The sequence below is a fragment of the Gobio gobio genome (assembly GCF_949357685.1).
Source record: "Gobio gobio genome assembly, chromosome: 3".
Lineage (NCBI taxonomy): Eukaryota > Metazoa > Chordata > Actinopteri > Cypriniformes > Gobionidae > Gobio > Gobio gobio.
In genome coordinates, this window is record NC_137099.1 from 15,083,946 (window position 1) to 15,105,700 (window position 21,755).

The 21,755-nt window shown below is 39.2% G+C and overlaps 1 protein-coding gene across 1 annotated transcript in view; it reads right to left on the bottom strand.

The window, feature by feature from the left end:
* Nucleotides 1-21,755, bottom strand: part of sdk1b (sidekick cell adhesion molecule 1b) — a gene marked incomplete at its 3' end in the record, with an annotated part of 336,422 nt that overhangs the window by 50,833 nt on the left and 263,834 nt on the right. Inside the window, exons 26-29 of the mRNA XM_079811264.1 lie at nucleotides 9,468-9,705; nucleotides 7,495-7,610; nucleotides 3,831-4,020; nucleotides 1,518-1,616 (exon numbers count right to left, since the gene is read on the bottom strand). Coding sequence (XP_079667390.1) covers nucleotides 1,518-1,616; nucleotides 3,831-4,020; nucleotides 7,495-7,610; nucleotides 9,468-9,705 — 643 coding nt within the window. The remainder of the gene's footprint in view (nucleotides 1-1,517; nucleotides 1,617-3,830; nucleotides 4,021-7,494; nucleotides 7,611-9,467; nucleotides 9,706-21,755) is intronic.

The following is a 21,755-nucleotide window of genomic DNA, read 5'->3' on the forward strand; positions in this document are numbered from 1 at the left end:
ACACGAATAAGAGCGTGATCATATAATGTAAAGCTGTGCAAAAATGGATATAAAAACGGTCGCTGTGTTAATTGCGTTAAATATTTTGAATGCGTTAAACTAAAAAAGACGCCCGCGTTAACGCATTAATTTGCCCAGCACTAATATATATATATATATATATATTAGTGCTGGGCAAATTCATGCGTTAACGCGGGCGTCTTTTTTATATAATAACACAAACTTTTATTTTGGATGCGATTCATTGTGATTAATCATTTGATAACCATATATATATATATATATATATATATATATATATATATATATATATATATATATATATATATATATATATATATATATATATATATATATATATATATATATATATATATATATATATATATATATATATATATATATATATATATATATATATATATATATATATATATATATATATATATATATATATATATATATATATATATATAGATGATATGCTATCATTTTTATTTTATTATTTATTATAAAATGCTTCACATAAAAAATTCATACAGGTGAGTAAATGATGAGTTCCATAAGAAGAAAAAAAAATTGTATGCAGTGCACTGATGATGATTTGATCTGTTCTTGAATCAGTTTATAGGTTTGCTACCTGAAATGCCTCCAAGGTCACTTAAATGCATCGATGCCTCATTCATACCGTACAGTCAGACGTGCAGTAATTGCGAGCGTAACTGACTGCTGTTGAGGAAAATCAACACAGAAGACCCCTTGAAAGTAATGTGTGAAAGTCACTTTATCTGCGTATCCTCACGTATGAAATATATTACAAAGATCTGGGAGGATAAAATGAGCGCTGGAACACTGACAGCTCTGCTCTGATTGAAGATCTTTGGTTTATATCGCTCAATCCTACAGGGAACGATTGATCCAATCAGCAGAGAGCTCTGTGTGCGAGTGTGTGTAGAAAAAGAGACAGAAGGCAAGAGATCATCCGAGGTAAAGAGGCTTCACATTTCTATCACTATTAAGGGATTATATGATCCATCACGGGTGGTTAAGTGTCCATAATCCAGTCATCTATAGCTGCGCATCAGTACGGCCCGTAATCTTGATAACGGCAAAACTGAGGTGGTTTAATCTCAATACACGGGTGAAATCCCAATACACAAAATCTCATAACGCACACAGATACAAACTGACTCCAATGTAATACACAGCATGTCCTTGCAATAATAACATTTCAAATGGCTCAGGACGCAATGGGAGCAAACTGACCTTTGTTAAGTTCTTAAACGTAATTTTTCCTGGAGACAAAATTACATTCTTGTAACCTTTTCAAAGATATGTGTACTTAAATAGCTTTATATAAAAACAACTGAACTGAGATATCCTCAAGGATATCCTAAATGTAATTGTTTTTTTAAATTAAAATATTATATTGAATGTATTAAAACAGCAGAAGTCCTCATTTATATAGCTAGGTGAATGTGTGTGTGGCTGGCTGTGTAACGTTTATGTTCTCTTACCCATAATGATACCGTTTGGCTCTGAGGGAGGTTGCCAGACAACCCTGACAGACGTGAGACGGACTTCTGGAAACACCAACCTGACAGGCGGACCAGGAACTGGAGAGAAGAGAGGGAGGGTGAGAGAGAGAGAGAGAGAGAGAGAGAGAGAGAGAGAGAGAGAGAGAGAGAGAGAGAGAGAGAGAATACACAGTCGAACAAGGTATTTAAAACAGATTACTGTAGTCCACACTCTGATGTCTGCAAAACATATTTCAAACACTTCAAAACCTGATTGTGCGACCAAGCTTTTATCTCGGCCATGATAAATATGACATTTTAATCTCTTCACACACACATACAAAGTCTCCCTGTAAACTTCTAATTCCTTAAATCCATAAAAATAAATATTAGTGATTCATAATCCTTCATCAAACACATTTAACTCTGCCAGTGGACACTAGGCCAACAGCGCTGGTAATCCACTAGTTCTGATGTGTGTGTGTGTGTGTGTATGTGAGTCAGTGTGTATAAAGAATAATCACATAGACATTCCAGTATCTCGTATCCCTGGACTCCCTGTACATTTCCGAATGAATGTTGCTAAATTGAGCCGATTAAGAAAAATGACAGAAAGAGGGCATTTGTCATTCCTCTGGCAAGACTCCACAGTCCACATATGAACACACTCACTCATTTCAAAAGGGAAGATGGCAGCGCTTACTTCCCTATGCTGTGGATATATGAATGCAAACATGCGAGTATATATTTCTGAGAGAAGCTTCCCGAAGGAAATTTTATTGCTCAGAAGTTGCTCTTTTATAGCTCAGTAGACTTAATGAGGTTCCCCACTTGGTTGAATCTCATGGAAACTGTCAAGTAATGCCAGTGCCATATTTCACTACAGATTCAAAAGAAGTCTATTTTTTTTTCCCATTATGCCATTAACTTCATGATAACTATGAGATATTTTTCAAATCATGGAAGGAAATGTGCTCTCTCCTTACTGCAATGTGAAAAATTATAATTTAGTAATAATTTCACAGCACATTTAAAAAAAATCAATTATAGTAATATTTATTGTAGTAAATATACAAAATAATAATATTTAATCCACAAAATTTATAATTTTTATTATACTTAATATTTAATATTTAATTATAAATAAATTAATGATAAATAATTACAAAATAGTATTCATGTAAATAAAATAATTATGAATGCAATAATTTTAATAATAATAGTAGTTGAATATGGAATAATGTAAGTTATTACTTTTTTAATAAAAAACGAGCCATTGTTTTACTGTATTAAGGACATTTTTATAATTACAGACCTGAGAAGGCTTTTAAGCGTATGTTTATGTGACACCGTTTTCAACTGAAAATGTAAAACTTGTGTGTTTTGGCCATTTATTTACACGACAACAGCGTTTTGGGGGCCTGAAAACGCAAGCATTTGAAAACGGGTTTTTAAAAGTGCAAGGTTTTGAAAACTATGCCTTTACCGTCTCCAAAAACGCAACAAAAACGCAAATCCGTGAAAACGGTGACGCCATTGGCATGCGTACTACGTGTTCGTGGGGTGTTTCTTGACAAAGCGACATCTCCAACTACTGGCCTGGCATGCATAATTCAGCCTTTTAGTCATTTTCATACATCAATGTCGTGTAAACATACTCTAAATGGGCCATAAAACCAATTTGCTCATACTTTTATTTGCCGACTTTGTCAATTGCAAGCACAATTTGAGTCTCTAATGAGAAACAGGGAGATGGACGTGAGAATACTGTGGTGTTTTTCTCAGAAAAATATCTGAAATGCAACCACCATTTAATGTCATTGCTGTCTGGGAACAAATTGAGATCTCATTAGCGATTTTTCTTTTCTACGGGTGAGTGAGAGTTGGTTCAGACAGGTGACTCAAGCGATACAGTGATGCAGGAGGAGGTTTCATGCAGTGGGGGCACCAGGAGGCCAGGCGAGTGTGTGAGCGAATATGCATGTGTGTTTGCCTGTGTCTAGAGCCACGTGGGAGGTAATGCCAGTCTGAATGTCGGGCACAGCTGGAAACCACCAGAGCATGAAGCAAGACATAACTTAGAGCTACCATTATGAATGTGTGTGCGTGTGTACTGGTGTGTGAGTGTGTGAAGGAACATCTGCTAAATGGGTAGCTTTCACTCAAAGTCTAATTTTGACCCAATGTGTGTGCGAAAATTTATTTTTGCTTTTATTATGCGTGCACGATTTGTCATAACCAGTGGGAACATCTGAAGAAACAGATGATGCATGTTGCTCAGTGGGCGATGCATTGATTTTATTGGTTGCTTACCATCATCTTTGGTTCTCTCAACTGTGGGGGGGAGGCTTGGTGGTCCATCTCCGACACGTGTAAATGCGAGCACCTGGATTTCATACAGGATGAACTTGCCAAGGTTCCTTAAAAGAAGCAAGTGAGTCTGGTTCCCGTTCACCAGCTGGACCTGGCGAGCCCGCTCAGAATCTTTTTCTCTGTATAATACCTAGAGATAAAATGGAATATAGGTCACATAGAAACATGTTGGAACATCCTAAAATCAACAACAACCGTACAAGTGTGTAGTAGTGCTTGCTAATTGCTAATTACTATGACTCGTACTTAAGGTTAGGGATTTGAACAAACCCCTGGTGGAGGATAAAATAGACCAGAATATCATAAAGAGGCAGATATGACCTTGGGTCAGTGGATAACCACACAGCAACCGTCCAAAAAACCTTAGCATCGCGGCTCAACTTTTGCATGCCTAAACATCACCGTTTCTTCAGATATCAGTTCCAGTTTTTTTCCGAACTTGGGTCCTGACTTCAGAAGAGATCAATAATTAATTGTGTTATTTCATTTCCCCCAACTTTTTACAGTCTAAGCATTTTATCAATTGGCTTCTTCCGACAGTGTGTAAAAGGAAAAACTGTTTCAGCAATTTCATGATCTTGCATCATGTCACTCGACACAGCCTAAGCAGAAATTTGAGATAGCCTTATACAAGCAACAGTGCACATGAGTTTCAATAGCTTAACACAGTTTATAGATATGTTCAAAATGAACTCAATATGAACTATGTATGTGCATTAAAGCATGAGGAAGAACTTTTGTAGTTATGCGTATAAGCAGCTCTTTGTGGTATAAAGTGCCTTTGGCGCATGATACAAACATTACATTAGATGTGCGGAAGTGTACTTTTTTTGCTATGGTGCATCAGAGTTGCTTCTGAGTGGTTCTGCTATGTGGTTGTTAGGGTATTCTGGATGGTTTCTTACTTTCCCAGATCAAAAGAGCCTAGGTACCTACATGGGAATATGGCTCAGGTGCCTATTTCAAAGGAAGCTCATGGGATTTTTTGCACATTTTAAGACTTAACACTTAAAGTCTGGAAGTAGCGACCAATCTTTTCTACCATACTGTGTTCCACTCATCTGAGTGTAATGGATTATCTGAAAATATGTAGGAGGCGGACTTGGCATTGGTTGCCATTGGATGAAGGTAAATCTGAATGTGAGCTTGCTGTCATGTGTGGAGGGGCAGAGTTTAAGCGGGGTAAATGATTGGAGAGGTCCGGCATACGACACTAGAGAGAAGTGTGTCGTTTCGCCAAAATATCAAGTTATACCATTTTAATTAAACATTGCAAGGTCAAAAAAAAAAATTGGAAAATGAAAAGTATACACATGGATGAATCCTCTACAATAAGATCTATAACATGCATAGATAGGGCGAACTCTCATTTCATTAATATAATTCACCCAAAAATTATAATTCTGTCATCATTTAGATAAGAATGGCATGTTGTTTTAAACCTGTGTTCTTCTGGAGAAAATATATTTTGAAAAATTGCTAAGTGTGTTTTTGTCTATACTATTTTGGACCCCACAAAAAAACAACTGCCGAGCCATTTTTTCAAAATACCATTGTGTTACACAGGAGAAAGAAAGTGATATAGGTTTTGAACAACATGAGGGTGAGTATCACCATTTTTGGGTGAACTTTAATAATAATGGTTAAAATTATTCCAGTCAGACATTTTCATTAGGCCGGGACACACCAAGCCAATGGTTGGCCGTCGGCCAGTAGAAGAGCATCTGTCTGGCTAGTTTTTGCGGTGTGTTCCACGCGACGACGGCAGTTTGCCCGATTCAGCATGTTGCATCGACGTCGGGACCCTTGGTGAGAGTGGGAACTCTAATTCACCCTTCGCCTGGAGTTTGATTGACAGGTGATCTGACCAATCATAATCCGCCATCCGCCATTTTGTCCGACAAAGCAGTCAGAAGAGTTAGTAGGTTTAAAGTCAGTAGACTTGATCTTGAATAACGGTGCATACTCACTTCTTTCCATAGTTGAAACAACATTCCTTCTGCTGTTCATTCATGTTTATTTGATGCTATAAATTAACTAGAAGGAAGAGATGATCGGTTTACAAGCAGCCTTAACTGAGGCGCTACAGCGATCTGTCACGGCACATTGAAGAGCCACAAAACGGTTTTGTTTAAATTTCTGAATAACTAGAAAAAAATTGACAGTTGAGACTTTTTTTCCATTTCAAAAGTACTTGCTCTGTCTTGTCTGTCGGCGCCCTTGTCAGTATCCTCTTTGCTCCGCAATGTTTTTTTCACTACGTGAGAACATGCTTGTCAGACATAACAACAGTAAGTAACTAAAGGGGGTGGGTCTTTGCAAACACTAATGAATCAGTGCAAGAGAGGTCAAACGAAAGCGATGAAACTAATGTTATGTTATCCTACCCGAGCATTCCAATATGCAAATATTTTCATAGCAACATGAGCCGCTTAAAATTAAAGGGATAGTTCACCCAAAAATGAAAATTAGCCTATCATTTACTCACCCTCAAGTAATCCTAGGTGTATATGACATTCTTCTTTCAGACTAATAAAATCAGAGTTACATTACAAAAGTCCAGGCTAATCCAAGCATTATAATTGGAGTAATAGTGGCTCTGTTTTTGAAGTCCATAAAAAGTGCATCTGTCCATCAAATAACATGCTCCACGCAGCTCCGGGGTGTTAATAAAGGCCTTCTGAAGCGAATCGGCGCGTTTGTGTAAGAAAAATATTCATATTTAAAACTTTATCAAGTAAACTTTCGGCCGACCGCCTTTCGTGGAAAAGTGTTGAATGTTGAAAGTGAAACTCAAGATGCGTACGTGACGTCATGACGAGCCTACCTGGTCGCATTAGTCTTTCGATCGGCGGGGGACACTTCAACAATTTTTCCATAAATTGAACAGGGAAGGCGGTCGGCCTAAAGTTTACTTTATAAAGTTTTAAATATGGATATTTTTCTTACACAAACGCATAGATTCGCTTCAGAAGGCCTTTATTAACACCCCAGAGACGCGTGGAGCAGTTATTTGATGGGCAGATGCACTTTTTATGGACTTCAAAAACAGAGCCACTATTACTGCAATTCTAATGCTTGGATTAGCCTGGAATTTTGTAATATAACTCTGATTTTTTCCGTCTGAAAGAAGAATGTCATATACACCTAGGATGACTTGAGGGTGAGTAAATGATGGGCTAATTTTCATTTTTGGGTGAACTATCCCTTTAAGAAAGTTATCAACATTACTGATATTCACAATGGTAAGCAAGCACCGCTTTGTTTACGTTTTCAATACCTGCGCATATCTTGTATATTCTTGTTTCGGTTTCTTCTTTTGAATGATGAATATAGACTATTGATACCTGCTGATATAGACAGTTAATTCCTGTAGTCTCTGCGGTGTGTTCGAGCGCAGCTTTTTGGTCCAGACGCAGCCGATGCGAGGCGACATCACCGTCGGTTTTCACCGCCGCTAGTTCTTTGAAGCTGGCTTGGTGTGTCCCAGGCTATACAGTACAAATTCACCCTGCTACAGTGTTTCGGCAGATAGAACTCTCCGGCTAAGTCTGTGGGGAATTTTAAGGGTCTTAAAGCATTCCCTTTGATATAGTAATCGTACCTTGTAACCAAGGATGTGTCCATTCTTCTGGTGCTCAGGGACTGAACCCCAGGTGACCAGTACACTCGTGGAGCTCATTGCTTCTGTGGTCACATTTTCTGGGGCACCAGAGGGAACTGAAAACACACCCATATAAAAAGCCATTTTAAAGTAAAGCAAAACCTACTCAAGGCTGTGCGTTACAGTGATTTACACCACTTAAAAACAATTTTTTCGCATATTAGAACAACAATATGACAAGACACCAATAGTGACATTTATCATTAATAATAATAAGAATGAACAATTGTAGCAATTAATACAGTTCATTAGCCTAAGCCCAACGTCTCAACAGCCGACTAAAAACAATTCATTTCGGTCAGGGTTTCGCATCTACTGACTGTTTTTGCTGAAATCTCACCCTCTTCTATAGCAGTCTGTCACATTCACTGATTAAAAACAGAAGAGGGCTGACAGCTTAAACAACAGCCTCTGACTTTTCTCTCAGATTCCCTGTCATGTGAAGCTCACCGAAATAAGAACAGGAGAACTGCGTGAGCATAAACACTTGTAATGGACTGATTTAGGATACAATTCGAAGCTTTACCCTGTGAATGTGTGTATTTGTTCCTTCAGGGCTTGCCGGCATATGTTCATGCACAGCTTCAGTGAGAAAAAAAGATTTGAATTTGATAAACGAAGCGACAAGACACTTTCTTATTCTGTTAGTTAAATGTAGTAGAACTGCAGAAAAATGTGTTTGCTACTTTTAGGTCTGCTGAGGAAAATGATCCAAGTTTGTCGGTTTTTCAGAGCGTGGTTTCTAAAGTGTGATATTCTAGGGCTGGAAAAGTCTTGAAAATGTATAAAATCTTCAAAAATCATGAAAAGGTTGTGGAAATTTCTATAGTCAATTAAATTTTTTGTCTAGGTACCCTACTGTTCAAAAGTTTGGGAACGGTAGGATATTTAATATTTCTGAAAGAAGTCTCTTAAGCTCATCAAGGCTGCATATACAGTATATGATCAACAATGAGGTCAAAACAATTTGAGCAATTTAAAATAACTTTTCTACTTTAATATATTTTAAAATGTAATGTTATTTCTGTAATGGCAAAGCTGAATTTTCAGCATCATTACTCCAGGCTTCAGTGTCACATGATCCTTCTAAAACAAATAACATGCTGCTTTGATGCTGCATTTTTTTATTTATTTTTAGAAGTATACATATATTTTTGTATTTATCGTGACTTCTGATCAATGTAATACCTTGGTGGATAAAAGTATTAATTTCTCTCTCAAACAATAAATAATTAAATAAATAAACGTACAAACCCCGAGACCAGTTCTTGTGACTCTTTATGAGTGTGATCTCTATAACATGATGTTTTAGAATGCTTATTGAGTCACAAACAACAGAAAAAGTATTGGACAATCAGATGTTAGAAACCTGTAAATGGTCACTGCCAATGCCACATCATTTCAAACTTTCTAGATGTTGTCTAAGGGTTGGCAGGATCATTAACTCAGCAGGGAGTCGCTGGGGCTGCTGACGGCCACCCGCAGAGAGATGTGGCCTCGGGCAAATACTCCATCCGAGTCTCCAACGAATATGTAAAGGAAGCTTGCGACTAAAAATCGGCTAGTGAGATGTTGGCTAAACTGTGGCTTGTTTGGAGTTCCTAAACAATGGAGCAACTCGTGGCATCAGTATAAAAAACAACTGACATATCTTAATATGAATTTTATGTAAATACCTGTATTATATTTTATTTATTTCTTATAAAACACAAATGAAATGATCAAGATGGAAATGTGACCATGATGCATCAACACAATGATGCTTAAATTAACATAACTCATTTGGTTACATGCAAAACAGCAACTATATTTTGTCTCTTTTCAACAAATGACATTAAACTATGTTGATCATTTTATTTGTATCATTACGTTTTGTAAAATCAAAAGTGAAGATGCTACATCTAAAGCGTCACCTGACTCTTTAGTTTTGCCCAGCACAGGACTGCTCCAGGGTCCAGGGCCGATTCCGTTGAAGGCCTGAACGCTCAGCTCGTACTCCGTCCACTCCTCAAGTCCCTCCACTGTCACCTCCCGAGACAGACGCTCAGAAACCGTCTCCATTCGGGGCTGCCCAAGCCCGTCTGCTCTCTGTGCACGTACACGGTAACCCACACTTTCAGGATTTCCGTTATAAGCTGGCTCTGGAAGCAGCTACAAAAGATGAAGAGGAAAACATTGAAGCAGGAGAGACTTTGATACACCTACATCAATAAGAAGGATTGTAAATAGAATGGCTAACTGTGTGACAGGATACAACATTTTGAACACTTTAGGCACTCAATATAGGAATTTCATTCCATGACAAGATATCAAATCAAGTGATATTTGAACAAAAAAAAAATGCAGTATATATATATATATATATATATATATATATATATATTTATTTATTTATTTATTTATTATGTCAGCAATCTTTTCAAGCATTGTAATAAAACATTTTTTTGAAATAAATTTTTTTTTATTTTTTTGTAATTTTGTATTTTGTATTGTCTAATGCAATGACATTAGACTAGATTCACCACAATTCAAAAGTTAAAATTTCACAAAATTGTTTAAAAGTGACAGCAAAGATCTTACATTGTTACAAAATATTTCCATTTCAAATACATGCTGTTCTTTTGGACTTTATGGAAGCTTGTTTCCTTTTTTTTTTCTTAAAATTGCGTGATATGAAGTCAGAATTGTGAGATATTAAGTCAGAATTGCGAGATGTAAACTCACAATTGCGACTTTATATCATGCAATTTTGAGAAAAAAGGCAAAATTGCGAGATAAAAATGTGGCGGAAACAAGCTTCGGTTCCACTTTATATTAGGTGGCCTTAAAGGGATACTTCACTGCTGGAAAGATGAATGTGTATTTAAATTGGGTCATTTATGTAGTAGAAATGTGAAATTATTTTAGAAGTTGGTGCCTTCTAGATTGAGAAAAGCCAGAAAATGTATGTTTTGGCTCATATGGATGAAAGACAACAACTCCCAGAATGCACTTGCTTAGCTGCCCTACGAGGCCACTCCCACCGGTTACATCACTTGCCCACCGCAGGCACCCCCCCCCCCTCGTTTTTATTTTTATAGTAATAAAATAATTCAGTTCAGTAAGAGAACAGACACTACAATTAAAATCTGAACCTGTCAATACAGAGTGAGCCGAACGAGAGTCGCAGCACAAACGCAGCAGGAGTCAGATTTCATTCATCACAAGAGTGAGGAGCTGACAGACGATCGCGGAAGATTTGGTTTCAAAGCGAAATGCACCTACTTAAGTGAGTTTATCATTGTATCGTTTTGTTGTTGTGTTTTTCATTAAGAATAATAGGCTAATACACCCACAATTCAAGCAACCCGCGCCAGAATTGGCATTAATTCTAAACCGTAACTAAAATGAGCAAGTCCACATTGTCATTCAATCACAGTGCGTGTCCAGTCTGGTGTGTTTTCAGTTCATGCCATTGGAAGCTTAACTTTCATAGGAATTCATTGCAAACACTCGCTTTGCTCCGATCGCTCCGTTATGAATGCCCGAGTGGCCGTGCTCATTTTACATTCTGTGAGTGAGATCCCAACCCTTTTTTGGGTGGGGGGGTGGGCACGATCATTCGAATATACTACCGGGTTTCTACTGATACAAAGATTAATGCTAATCACTGAAGTAACCCTTTAATTAAATTATTACAGATGTAATTCGATGCAGGTGATTTTTTTTAATGTAAGTACAATGTAAAAACATGTGTACACAATAAGTGCATTGTATCAAGTTATTAATTTAAATGTTAGTACATAGTAGTTAAGGCCACCTAATGTAAAGTGGGTCCCAAGCTTCCATAGAACTTATTATTATCATTTATCAAAAAATCCTAAAAAAACCCAATCACAGTTCCAACCAAAATATGAAGCAGCACAACTGATTTTAACATTGATAATAATAAGAAACGTTTCTTGAAAACCAAATCAGTACATTAATGAGTTCTGAAGAATATTTCAAAATCTACCTTAATATATTTTAAATCGTAATAATATTTCTGTATAATACTATTATATATTTATTTTAAGAATAATACTGTATTCTTCAAATAAATGTAGCCTTGGAATGCATAAGACGTTTCTTTTAAAAAAAAAAATCCTACCGACCCCAAACTTTTGAATGGTAGTGTATAAAATCAGACTTAAAAACTTTAAAAGAGAAACTTAAGTTGTCCAAACACATTTTGGGCAATTATATTGATATAGTACTGAAATTTAAGAGCTGAAATAGTTGAACTAATTTTCTGCATGTTAATCTTACTCAACAGGAATTGTAAATGAATGTCACAGAGCTCATCATCCCAGTGGCTAAGTTATACGATGATCTGGATGAATGAAAACCTTCACAAGCGTCAAATTGTGTGCAGCAAACAGAAAGGAAGTTCCTTAATCTCCTCATAAACATAAATTAAATGACATTTCAAATTGGCTGTAATGCAGCTCAGTCCCTCGCCTGCTTCAGCTGTGCGTTGCACATTGGCACACGGCTCCGAGACATTTTCCAGAATCAGATGCCAAGAGTTCGCACATGGTTGCTCGCCTAGTACTTTAATGCACACTCGAAACCTTACGATGTTCACAGCTTCAGTACATTGACTGCTTGAAGCGTTTCAATTAAAATGATTTGGCTAGACGACGAATGCAAGTGACTTCATAAACAGTAAACACGGGCCAAATCAATCTTTCAGTCCTAATGGTCTTCACAATAAGCTGATAATCTTTAGTTGGTTGCAATGTCATGTTTTGATATATGATGTGATATTAAAACAAACGCTAAAAGCTATCTCATCCATGTACATTTTTTGTGTTTTTTCTAGCCAAGTTAACTCTTTCCCCGCCATTGACGGAAACGTTTTACTTTTAGATGGTAGGGGGCATATTACGCATCTTCTGGGGGCGCTATTACGCATCTTCTGAAAGAGTACAGAATCTCTGCATCAAAACAAGCAAAAAGGATCAAAAACAAGCGATAAAAGCAATGCGAATTCACGTTGTAGTCTTTGAAAACATTTGATTTTCTCAGCTTTTGGTTCAAAATGTTGCTTTTTAATGACAGCATTCAAGTGTTGATAAAATAATGCATGAAGCTATAATATATATAAAAAAGGCTCCGCACTTTATTTTGATATATTGCATGTTCAGATATTCATACAAAATATTCAACCTGGGGGCCATTACATTTTTGTGAAAATTATCAAAAATGCTTATCAAAAAACGCTAGTGGGGAAAGAGTTAAACTACACTGTAAACCCTAACGTTCAAAATATTTAATTGGTTTGAGTAGAACAAACTTACATTAAACAAATTAGTTCAGTTAAATTAACTGTTATGAGTATTTAGAACTCTATTTGTCTTTTGAGTTCACAGCACTGACAAATTTCAAGTAAACTGAACTGTTTCATTGTTTTGAGATGTATGAACTAATTTCCTTTAATTTAGACTAACTTAAAGGGATAGTTCACCCAAAAATGAAAATTCTGTCATTTACCAAGCAGATAGAGCAACCATTGACTACCATAGTATTTTTTCCCTACTATGAAAGTCAATGGTTGCTCTATCTGCTTGGTTACAAACCTTCTTCTAAATATCTTCTTTTGTGTTCAGCAGAACAAAGAAACTCATACAGGTTTGGAACAACTTGAGGGTGAGTAAATGATGACAGAATTTTCATTTTTGGGTGAACTATCCCTTTAAGTTTAACTGAAACTGGGCTGTGATTTTTTATTTCCCAGCATGCTTTGCCCATGGTACTCGAAAGGGAGAGTAAATGCTAAAATTAAGTGTTATATAATGTTTTTTGTACAAGATTAATGGTAAGGGAGATATATGTTTTGTTATGCTAATTTAGAAGAGTTTCTGTTAATGTGGGTTTTTGGAGAGTTTCCATCATGGTGACAAGCGGCGCATGCTGCTTGGTTTGAGAGCAGGTAAGTTATATATTGCTATACCCCGCTATTGTTAACATGTTAGCAAATTAGCAAATTGGCATTTTCTGAATTAGTTTGTTACAGCTAACACAATATTTATATATTGTGATAACCTGATAATTTTAAGTTAAAGGGTTAGTTCACCCAAACATGAAAATTCTTTTTTTAATTCCTCACCATCATGTTGTTTCAAACCCGCAAGACTATTATTCATCTTCAGAACACAAATTAAGATATTCTTGATGGAATACGAGAGTTTTCTGACCCCTCCACAGACAGCAATTTAATTAACACTTTCAAGGCCCAGAAAGGTTGGAATTACATGGATAAAATCGTCCATGTGACTCCAGTGATTCAAACGTAATTTTATGAAGCGACAAGATTACTTTTTGTGCGCAAAAAACAAACAAAAATAACAACAAAAATAACAACTGTGTCAGTCTCCTATGCTATTGACATAGTAAATACAGTAAAACGCTTCCGAGTTACGCCAGAGCGACCGAATCGGTTCACGTGAGCACCACGACGCATGCGACTGACACAGGCGAGAAGAAATTGTTGAATAAAGTCATTATTTTTGTTTGTTTTTTGCGCACAAAAAGTATTCTTGTCGCTTTATAAAATGAAGGTTGAACCACTGTAGTCACATGGACTATTTTATCCATGTCTTTCCAACCTTTCTGGGCCTTGAAAGTGTTAATTCAATTGCTGTCTATGAAAGGGTCAGAGAGCTCTCGGATTTAATCAAAAATATCTTCATTTGTGCTCTGAAAATTATCAAAGGTCTTGCTGGTTTGGAACGACATGAGGGTGAGTAATTAATGACAGAATTTTATTTCATTTTTGGGTGAACTAACCCTTTAAATGTATAAATTAGTGTACTCAAATATTTCAAGTTAAGAACAATACAAATGTATGAGTACAAAATAAAATCTTACTTAAACTTTGAGTTTCTTAACGTTTGTTGAATTCTCATTCAACTTTTTGAGTAAATAACTAATTTGATTTGCAAGAACTCAAAATAAAAAAGTAAATTTACTAAACATTTTATGTTAATTGCTATCAAAATTCATAAGTTAGCTAACTCAGTACTTCAAGTTAGGAGCAATTAATGCACGAGTACTCGAGACGAGTACTACAAAATCAAAACTTGATCGTCCTGCTTACTTAAAATTGGGAACATCATAACTGATTACATAAAATGTTTTGAGTTAGCCCAACTTATTCGGGTTTACAGTGTAGATTATGTGTGGATAGGGAATAAGACTTCAAAATGTACAGGTGGAATGGTTTAGCTAGTTCATCTCAGTATGAGAAATGAAAAGTGTAGCTGTCTAAATACCTCTGAAGCTCAATGCATTTCCACAGCAACCGCTCATGAAACACATCTTGCAGTGTAAATTCTCCTCATTGAAGACATTAAAAACTCAAGAAACTTGGGTTACTTGATAAATGACAGAGGAGTGTTAAAAGTAGAACCTTTTATTCAATGGCAGCTACATGGAAGTTTTAGTATGAGCGTAACAAATTATTATCCATAAAAAAAGAGGTTAGAGGTCACTGTTTTCGTTTTCAGCGATTGTGAAGTACTGCATTAAGCTCTATTATGTCCTGAGGGTCATTTTTTCAGCACCAGCACCCCACAAATGTGTTACTACGACCAGCGGAGGCTTTGCAGAAGCTGTTTTTTTGGATTAAATGGAGTCCTGTCTTATGAAATGACAGCTGCATGTTATGTGCCTGTACAACTCAAATTTTTCGATCGCTCTTCAGGCTTTGAAAAGGTGAGAGGGGAAAAAAAGGAGAAGTGAAGGAGAAAATAACAGCAATTACATCTGATACTGACAGACACTATGGCTCGTGATAGCAGAAAAACAGAGAGGAAAAATAAGCTGTCAACCTCTTCCAGCATATCCTTCACCTATAAAGTGTATAGCAGACAGTATTTCTGTCCATCTATGCATGTTTGAGTGTGCGGAAATCGCTATATTTGCATGAGTGCTCCAGTTTTAATAATAATGTTCACACAAAAATCCATAACCACCTCCATTCGATGCAGCAGAAAACCTTCTTATAAATGGAATTTAAATGTTAGAGGGAACGATATAAGAAAAAAACTATAATCAATTTGTCTGGAACTAATGATATAAGCTTTTATCAATTTTATAGAAAAGTAATTTTAAAACGGCCAAAAAAAATTCTTACTCATGTGTGCAAATCTGATGTAGACTTCACCAATTAAAGGGCATGCAAGTTTGATTTATTTGTAAAACCGCTCAAATTGTTGATTTTAACAATTTGTTTGTGTCAACAGCAGTTTGGGGTCTGCACGAGTCTCTTATGCTCAACAAGGCTGCATTTATTTGATCAAAATAAAGTAATATTATGAAATATTATTACAAATGAAAATAACAGTCTCTTATGCTTAACAAGGCTGCATTTATTTGATAAAAAAATAAAGTAATATTATGAAATATTACTACAAATTAAAATAACAGTCTCTTATGCTTAACAAGGCTGCATTTATCTGATAAAAATAAAGTAATATTATGAAATATTACAAATTAAAATAACGGTCTCTTATGCTTAACAAGGCTGCATTTATGTGATAATAAAGTAATATGAAATATTATTACAAATTAAAATACCTAATATATTTTAAAATGTATTTTATTCCTGTAATGGAAAAGCTGAATTTTCAGCAGCTATTACTCCAGTTTTCAGTGTCACATGATCCTTCAGAAATCTAATCCATCACTGCTGAATAAAAGTAATATTTTTTTCACAAAAAAAAACAAACAAACAAACTTTTTAACAGTATAGTGCAGAACCCAAAATCACATTTACATGCAAAAAAAGCTGGACTTGGTGTGAACTTGAGGAATGTGTGTGTTGTGTGTGTGTGTGTGTGTGTGTGTGTTGGCAATATCCGAAATCCTTGTCCTCGTAGGGACATTTTCGTCCCCACGAGGAAAACACTTGGGGTTACTTGACTGTAACCCTGTTCCCTGATAAAGCGGAACGAGATGCTGCATAAGCTTATGCAAATGGGAATGTCTTTGACATAACCAGCTGTGAAAATAGTGTGAAAACACGTCAATGAAATTGACCCGGAGGTATTTATAGCCTCGGCCGGTGACGTCATAGGCGCACCTGCTGCACGAGGCTATAAATAGATGAGCTTCAGCTGGAGCAAACCAGATCTTCTTTGTTTGAAGACCAGTCCTGAAGCATCATCAGCACGGCCTAGCAATGCAGCATCTCGTTCCGCTTTATCAGGGAACAGGGTTACAGTCAAGTAACCCCAAGTGTTCCCTTTCAAAAGCTACACTCAATGCTGCATAAGCTTATGCAAATGGGAACGAGAATACCCACGCCGCCGTGCTTGATGGTGCCTGGACCCCTTACGGTTGTGTAGGTGTGCACAAGAACGCAAGAAGCCTCAGGCATTAGCCTGTGATGTCGACTCAAGGACATGAGAGCCCAGAGTGGCATGAGCATCCAAGCTATAAAGTCTTAAGAATGTGTGCGGAGAGGACCAACCTGCCGAATCACAAACACTTTGTAAGGGAGCACCCCTTGCTAACGCAGTAGAAGAGGCGACTCCCCTGGTGGAGTGAGCCCTTAACCCTATAGGCGAAGCTTGACCGCGCACCTCATAGGCAAGAGCAGTAGCATCCCTGACCCAATGTGACATTGTTTGATGGTGGCAGAACCTCTGTTACGGCCCCCATGGCAAACAAACAGTTGCTCTGACTTACGCCACTGGCTAGTGCGGTGGACGTAGGCCTGAAGAGCATGGACTGGACACAGTCTATGAAGTTTCTCCTGATCCGGCGTTGTGAACGGCAGAGGGCAGAAGGTTTCAAGAGTGACAGTCGACAAAGGAACCTTAGGCAGGTAGTCAGGGTGGGGATGCAAAATCACTTTCACCAAACCTGGGGCAAAGTCTAAGCAGGATGGCGATATTGACAGAGCCTGCATGTCCCCAATTCTTTTCAGAGAAGTTATAGCCATAAGAAAAACCATCTTTAGAGTCAGAAGTTCGTCATACGCTGATTCTAGAGGTTCAAAGGGGGTCTCAACCAGACCCTCGAGGGCTAAAACTAAGTCCCATGAAGGGATCTTGGCTCTTAATGGAGGCCACAACTGCCTGGCACAACAAAGTGAGCAGGCAGAAGATGCCTCCCAAGCGGCACCCCATCCACCAGGGCGTGGCAAGCCAAAAGAGCGGCCACATAAACCCTGAGAGTGGAGGGGCAAGCTAATGTTTCAAAGGGGGTCTCAACCAGACCCTCGAAGACTAAAGCTGAGTCCCATGAAGGGATCTTGGTTCTAACAGGTGGCCTCAACCGCCTACCCCACGAATGAAGCGAGCGAGTAGAGGATGTCTCCCGAGCGGCACCCCATCCACCAAGGCGTGGCAAGCCGAAAGAGCGGCCACATGAACCCTGAGAGTGGAGGGGCAGGTGATGGAGGGGCCTGATGACAACTTTTCTTGCAGAAAATCCAGAACTGAAGTTACCTGGCAGTTGACTGAATCTACATTGTGTCGTACACCACCTTTCAAAGACACCCCATTTATTAGCATAAACTTCCAAGTGGAGGAAGCTCTAGCACTTAGGATGGTCTCAATAACTGCAGGCGAAAGCCCCGTGTCCCTCAGTTGGTGCCCTTCAGGGGCCAAACATGAAGGTTCCACAGGTCGGGCCTGGAATGGAATATCGTGCCCTCTGCCTGAGACAGAAGGTCCCTCCTCGCCGGAATCACCCAAGGCGAGCCGTTGAGGAGAGACACTATCTCCGAGAACCAAACCCTGTTCGACCAACGCAGCGCTATCGGTAAGAAGCAAGACCCTTGTTGGCGAACCCCGGCTAGAACTCCCAGGAGCAGAGCGACTGGAAGGAGGGCATACAGACACATTTTGGGCCATGTATGAACCATCACATCCAGACCCAGCGGGGCTGGGTGACAGAGAGAAGCAGGGACATTGCGCTGTCTGAGAAGAGGCGAAGAGGTCCACTCCCTGTGGTCAGCTCTGTAAAATCTGATACAGATCTGCTTGACTACTTCTGGGTGGAGTTTCCACCCCCCCATCTGTAACTCTGTCTGGACAGTAAATCTGCTCCCACATTCAACCGCCCTTGAATGTACACTGCTCGAGTGACAGGAACTTGTTCTGAGCCCAGAGAAAAATCTGTCTCGCTATTCTGATAGCGTGAGCACAGACCCCCCTGGTGATTATATACAAGATATTTAGCTGTACTGTCCACCCGCACTAGGACATGACAGCCCCTCAATTGGGGGAGAAAGTATTTCAGGGCCAGAAATACAGCCGTCAACTCGAGGCAGTTGATGTGCCAACTGAGTTGATGACCCTCCCATTCCCGTTGGGCTGGACGACCACTTAAGGCCGCACCCCAGCCCGTCAGGGAAGCGTCCGTCGTTAGCAACTTGCGACGACAAGGTACGCCTAGAGTGGGACCCAAGGCAAAAACCGGGGTCTGAACCACATAGTTAGTGTACGAAGCCACATGGCGCGCCACTTTATTTGCCTGAGGATTGGCCCTAAGTCCTCTGGCTTTGAGCCACAACTGAAACGGTCTTATGTGCAACAACCCCAAAGGGAAACCCGTGGATGCTGATGCCATTAGACCTAACACTCTGGTGCTGATGATCAGTAAGATCTTGGTCTAGCCTGACTTTGCTCAGGGAATACTGAATGGTCTTGATTCAAGCGGGAAACCATTGTGCCCACCTTGTGACCAAAAACCGAACAAACCCTAGATAAGTCGTTCTCTGGGCAGGAGAAAGAACACTTTTCTTGGTGTTGAGTCTCAACCCTAGAGAAACTAGATGAGCCAACACACTGTGTTGAAGCACCATCTCATGTGATTGTGCTAATTTTAGCAATCGCCTTTGTAATTCAAAATTTGAATGCCCCGGAATCCCAATGGAGCCGGTAATACATCCATACATTTTGTTTATGTGCGGTTACAAGGCTAGCCAAATGGAAGACCCGAAATTGGTAAGCTTTTGCCCCCAAGAGCGAACCTCAGGAACTTCCTGTGTTGTGGCAGACTTTATATGCGAATACATGCGTCCTTCGGATCAATCGTGCCGAATCCAATCACAATGTTGAAAATGCGACACGACCGCCTTCACTGTAACATCTTGACCTTGAGTACTTTAACTGCTTCACGGTTTAAGACTCGAAGATCTGAGATTAGACACCCCCCCACCCTACTGGGGACCAGGAAGTAACTGCTGTCACTTGTGACAGTACGAACGCCAACTCCGCCTTCACGGAAGTGGAGACCACGCCGTTCAAACAAGGAGGATGACAAATAAATTAGTTTACTAATTTTTACCGTGCTTAACACCCATGCAGAAACGCCTGGCAGAAGTTCACACACTGCCTGAGACTCTGAGAGTGACAATTTTAACACTTCCTGTTGAGGGGATGTTAGACGTTCTATGTCCTGGATGATAGCAGGATTTAAACACTGAACGTCTAACATTTCACTGGAAACCACTGCCCCCCCGAATCACCAGAGGCGGCGGGGATGGAGTAGTTTTGAGGATAACGGGGTGGGGCGAGCAAATGTTTGACACGCCCTGGCCCGTGGGGGCAGACTGGGCACCAGACCACCGGACTTCTTATATTGATGACAGTCACGAGGTCTGCCCTGGGAGGTTGTTGAGGATGACGAGCCGGTCTCCAGTCTTTACGAGGGAGAGCGCGACTCGCCACACTCTACTTTTATCCCCCTAAATCTTGAAGGACTGAAGAGAGGTTGTGTGGCTGATAGCCCCTCCCCTTGAGTGCATTGAGGAAGAAACTGAGTGAACACTTCATGTTTCTTCCACTCCTTTAAATCTGGCCACTACAAAGTTAACTGAGTCACCAAATGAACCACTCAAATCCTTCAGAAGGTCAGCCTGATATGCTTGCAAGACAGCCATTGTGTGCAGCGCAGCACCAGCCTGTCCCTTTATATTTATTATTCTTATATAAATCATATACAATATATATTCCATATAAAATAATATATTATATATATATTCCATATAAAATAATATACAATATATAATTCATATATATAAGCTTTGCCCATGACAGCCGACGTTTATTTTCTACATGGCTTTATGGGGAGGTATGTCTCTTTAATGAAAATGCAGACCCAGGCGAGAGATAGCTCGTGAGCGTCTCCCACCTGGGGTATTCTCACATATCCACGCGATTTCGCACCCATGATAGTCGAAAATGTCGACGTCAAGGGTACAAAAACACGTGAAGTAAATGTTTTTTTTTTTTTAGACAGAAACCTCAAGCTCACTGCGTTCGAGGATCTCTCATTCACGGTACCAGACAAACTGCCCTGGCCACCGCGCGAACAACCACCTCGATAAATTCCTCGTATGGATTCACTATCATGTGAGGAACGATTGCAGGCGGCTGCTCGAGGTCCGCGGACCCAGAGATTCATCATCATTCCCCGCGCGAGCCGAAGAAACGCCGGAGCGCGCTTCGGGATCACACGGGGAAACATGCATTTGTTGAGCGAGCAAGCGAAAGGGACGGACCCGTCTCTTGCTCGTCAACAAACCCATTCGAGAGCTCCGAAAACTGGTGCGGACTGAAAGTAGCCCAGACGAGCATAAAGCATTCTAACTGCAAAGGCTTGCAATGCTCGCACTCGTCTGACTCAATGCAGCGACCACATGCTCTTCCCCAAACACACACAGCAATAAACGTGTGCATCCAGTTCTGTCATTTGAAAGAGAACATGAATATACAGCGTTTTACTCTGCTGACTCGTTTCCAACTGATCAGATTTAACTAGAACTCTTTCCACTTATGTTTCTTTGTAACAGAGATGAGAAAGAGAGAGAAATCTGCACACTGCCATGTTGAAAACTAACTCCTAACAAAGATCTCGAGTTGAGTCTTGAAAGAGAGAGAGAATTTTTTTTTTTTTTCAGAGACTTTGTAACACACCATAACACAGAGTTGGTCTGAAAACAAAAAGACCTGGTTTGCTCCAGCTGAAGCTCATCTATTTATAGCCTCGTGCAGCAGGTGCGCCTATGACGTCACCGGCCGAGGCTATAAATACCTCCGGGTCAATTTCATTGACGTGTTTTCACACTATTTTCACAGCTGGTTATGTCAAAGACATTCCCATTTGCATAAGCTTATGCAGCATTGAGTGTAGCTTTTGAAAGGGAACAGCGTATCAGAAAT